Genomic DNA, 3568 nt, shown 5'->3' on the forward strand with positions numbered 1-3568 from the left:
CTCACGATGTCTGTTTTGCAGGTTCCGGTCATTGGACTTTGGGAAGCTTTACTCATATCTTAGTTGTAATTATCGTACTTTACCTCGCAGACTCATTGGATCAATGACCTATACCCGGGGGTCGGATCCGTGTTTCTTCACCCGTTGTAATGCATGGAAAAATTTTCTAGTTATAACACCATAGTGTCTAAAAAATCTATGAAGAGAAGTGGACCATTGGGTATACGGTATTAAGGGTCAAGATTTGAAGTCACTTACATTAGTTCTGAAAGTTTAGCCTTTATTCATCCGCCTAAGGGGGTGTTTGGATGAGCTTATAATTTTGCTTTTTTGCTTATTTGTTTTTTATAAAACAAAATCAACTTTTGAAAAGCTCAATTTTGAAGCTTTTGGAGTTGCTTTACCAAACATCTTTTGCTTTTCAGCAAACAAATAAGAAATAAGCAAGTTTTAAAAGATCACCCAAACACCCCCTTAGAACTCAAAACCGATAATCAACACTTTCTTGTCATCTTGGTTTTCTTCACACAACATCACACACAAACATCAAGTTCCTTCGTATATGAAATCGAATATATATGTTCCAAGGTAAAAGACTCACATTCATCGCATAAATAAGAGACTACTTTGATACAATGCACCATGCCATATTGAATTTCCTTTTCTTTGTAAGACCATAAAATTGCATGGCAAGGAACAAAAATAATATTCATATGTAAAAGAGATGAGGAAATTTAAGTCATTCGAAATGAAAACAGCATACCTCCTAACACTCTTTATGTAACAAACCCAAGTTACATAGCTTATATATAAAATGTACCAAATTTATAAAATATACCAAAACATTCGACCTACATACGATTGGCATGATAAAAATATTGCATGCCAACTAAATGAGCAAAAACATAACCATTCCACACGACCAATTTGTTTAACTAAGTTACAAAGAAAACAAGACCATTAAAGACCCGAAATAAGTATGAAAATGACACTCTCTTTAGTGAGGTGCTACCCCAGAAACCTTTGAAAGTACAGCTTCGCAAGGTGGTGATGGAAGCAATGTAAACGCCATTATTCCACTTACTGCTGCTGCGATTGATGCTACCACAAATGCTGGCGAATTCCCACCCCCGAACAATGAATCCCACGGTCCACTTAGGAATGAAACAAACATCTGTAACGCCAAAAGTAAAATGTTAAAGAAATTTCTATAAAATATAATTATTCACAAGTCAAGCTCAAATTTTACAATAGAAAGATAGAAGTGTAAACGTACCTGCGGTACAACGATTGCGATGTTAAGAACACCTAAAGATAAACCTGTACAATTATAAGAAACATAATAAATGTAAAGTTTTACATATAATATTAATTATCAAACAAAATTAGCGAATTTTACCCTGTCCTACACCCGAATCGTTAGAAAATATTGAGGCGAGAGCACAAGGAATGCTGAACGTTACCTGAATCATAACAAATGTTTTTAGAACTAGAACATAATACCTACAACTATTCACCACGTAATGCCTATAAGTATCTTAACACCCATTAAAACAAATTATTAATATAAGGATATTCGGTTACACTTTAAGCTTTTACAAACATGCAATCAAATAACTTTGAGTAATAAGGTGACCATATTAGAACTTTTTCTAAAACTAATTAAATTTCCGAATATTCGGCAAAAAGTTTAGTAAATCAATTCATTAATTTCTCAATTCTCACCTTATCCAAATGGTGTAACGAAAATATATATTTAAATGTCATAAAGCACATTTAATATTTATAAAAAATAATAATATTCAAACCATTGTAAATGTTTTCATCGTGATTATAACCGACATTAATTCATTGACTTAAAAGTAATAAAATAATTAAAAAAGAGACTGTTGAGTGTTGAGCTCACCGAAAGAGGAATACCGAGAACCGCAAAAAGAGTTAAAGCACCGGCCCGAACACCACTAGACGGTTCATGACTTGGTTCACCATTAACCATCATAAACCGCTGTTGCGACTCCGCCACCTTCGCCACCACAACCGTCATAGCCAAACACACCGCAAGTAACATATTAACCCCACCCCACAACCGCTTCACACTCCCACAAACCCGCGTCATTCGCTCTATTCCCAACGACACCACACCCAACACCACCGAATTCAACAACAACCCGAGCGCACCCGCACTCACTCCTTTGCGGTATAGCTTACTATCAGCTGACTTACCCCCATAAACCTCCCGACCCATCCAATCGGTATCGAATAAAAAAAACGGAAACCACGCAATCCAATTCAGACACGTCACCAATAATAATATCCACATGGGGCGTGACAACATTTTAAACGCCCCCATAATTTCCTTAAAGAAAACCAAACTATTTTCTTCACCCGCAACGTTTTCGGGTACGAACACGTCTTCTTTTAGTGTGAGAAGTGCGACAATCGTAATCGTTAACAACAATACAATCGCTATGAGAAAACACGTCTTCAAATTAGCACAATACACATCACAAGCGTGTGTTTTAGTAAACTTAAAATATTTATAAAGATTATTATACGACCCCGCCGCATACCCCAAAACATTACCCACAGCCATAAAAAACGAAAAGAGCGAGTTCCCGGTTCGAATTCTTCTATAATTCGAACCGGAAAGATCCGCTAGTAACGCCCTACACGGTCCTTGAAGCATATTATTCGCCACGTCAAGAATCCAAAACCCGACTATAAAAATAGATATCGCGCGGGGTTTTGGGGTATTTTTCCCGATTCTATCACCGTATTTAACGCCAATGTCGGCCGCGTAGCCGATTAAAAAAACGGCTACAGCGACAAGCAATGCGCCGCCCGCGATAAACGGGCGGCGGCGGCCGAACCGGGACGTGCACCGATCGCTGTAATACCCAACGAGCGGTTGCACGATCATCCCGGATATCGGTCCGCAAAGCCACATATAAGATGACCATTTATGTGGGATCCCCAAGAGCTGAACGTAAGGGGTTAATAAGGATAGCTGTAACGCCCACCCAAACTGAATACCAGCAGCAATAGCAGCCACCATAATAATCTGCCATATCGGCCGTTGTGGTGGCTCCGATGAGACAGCATCCAGTTGTAACGAGGTAGTCGGAGGTTGATGGGACACAGACATTTTGGTGTTTGTGTTTTTCATAATTATAATAATAATAATATTAATTTGAGGGTATTGGATAGTAGTATAATATTGAAGAGGTGGGTGGTGGTTTATATAGAGATTGGGGGGATTTGGATGGGTTGTTTGTACAATTGGTTTAAATAAATGTAAGAAGTGGATAATTCATATTCATAATTCTTCTTTTTTTTTTTCGTGTATTTGTAAGAGATATATGAGTCTAGTCCACCTAATAGTCATAAACAGCATTAATTGGCATTAAGGTTTGTAAGCTGTTACAATTAAGGGGGATTAATCTGTATCAAGATATAAAATCATTTCATTTATTCTCACGAAGATTCCATTTTTAAATGCAAAAAAACTTCAACAGGTAATTTCTATTATTACTATACAAAGAATTCCATTTTTAACTTATTTCACTTT

At 37.2% G+C, this 3568-nt stretch overlaps 1 protein-coding gene across 1 annotated transcript; it reads right to left on the reverse strand.

Moving 5' to 3' along the window:
- Positions 1 to 734: 734 nt before the first annotated feature.
- LOC143530547 (sucrose transport protein SUC8-like) lies at positions 735 to 3145 on the reverse strand. Its single transcript, XM_077026048.1, has 4 exons — positions 1907 to 3145; positions 1400 to 1463; positions 1277 to 1320; positions 735 to 1174 (listed from the first exon to the last, which is right to left on the reverse strand). Exons 1-4 carry the CDS (start codon positions 3143 to 3145, stop codon positions 998 to 1000), a joined length of 1524 nt encoding a protein of 507 aa, XP_076882163.1. The 3' UTR covers positions 735 to 997.
- Positions 3146 to 3568: the final 423 nt, after the last annotated feature.

This window comes from Bidens hawaiensis, unplaced genomic scaffold (assembly GCF_021521415.1).
Source record: "Bidens hawaiensis isolate Kalapana, Puna unplaced genomic scaffold, B.hawaiensis_p1.1 tig00008947_1, whole genome shotgun sequence".
NCBI classification, from domain to species: Eukaryota; Viridiplantae; Streptophyta; class Magnoliopsida; order Asterales; family Asteraceae; genus Bidens; species Bidens hawaiensis.

Excerpts from the sequence above, each read along its gene's own strand:
- LOC143530547 (XM_077026048.1), bottom strand. The coding sequence starts at position 3,145 with ATGTCTGTGTCCCATCAACCTCCGACTACCTCGTTACAACTGGATGCT. Across the intron at positions 1,464-1,906 it reads TTCTCGGTATTCCTCTTTCG|GTAACGTTCAGCATTCCTTG; the intron begins GTGAGCTCAACA and ends GTTATGATTCAG. Across the intron at positions 1,321-1,399 it reads CGATTCGGGTGTAGGACAGG|GTTTATCTTTAGGTGTTCTT; the intron begins GTAAAATTCGCT and ends ATAATTGTACAG.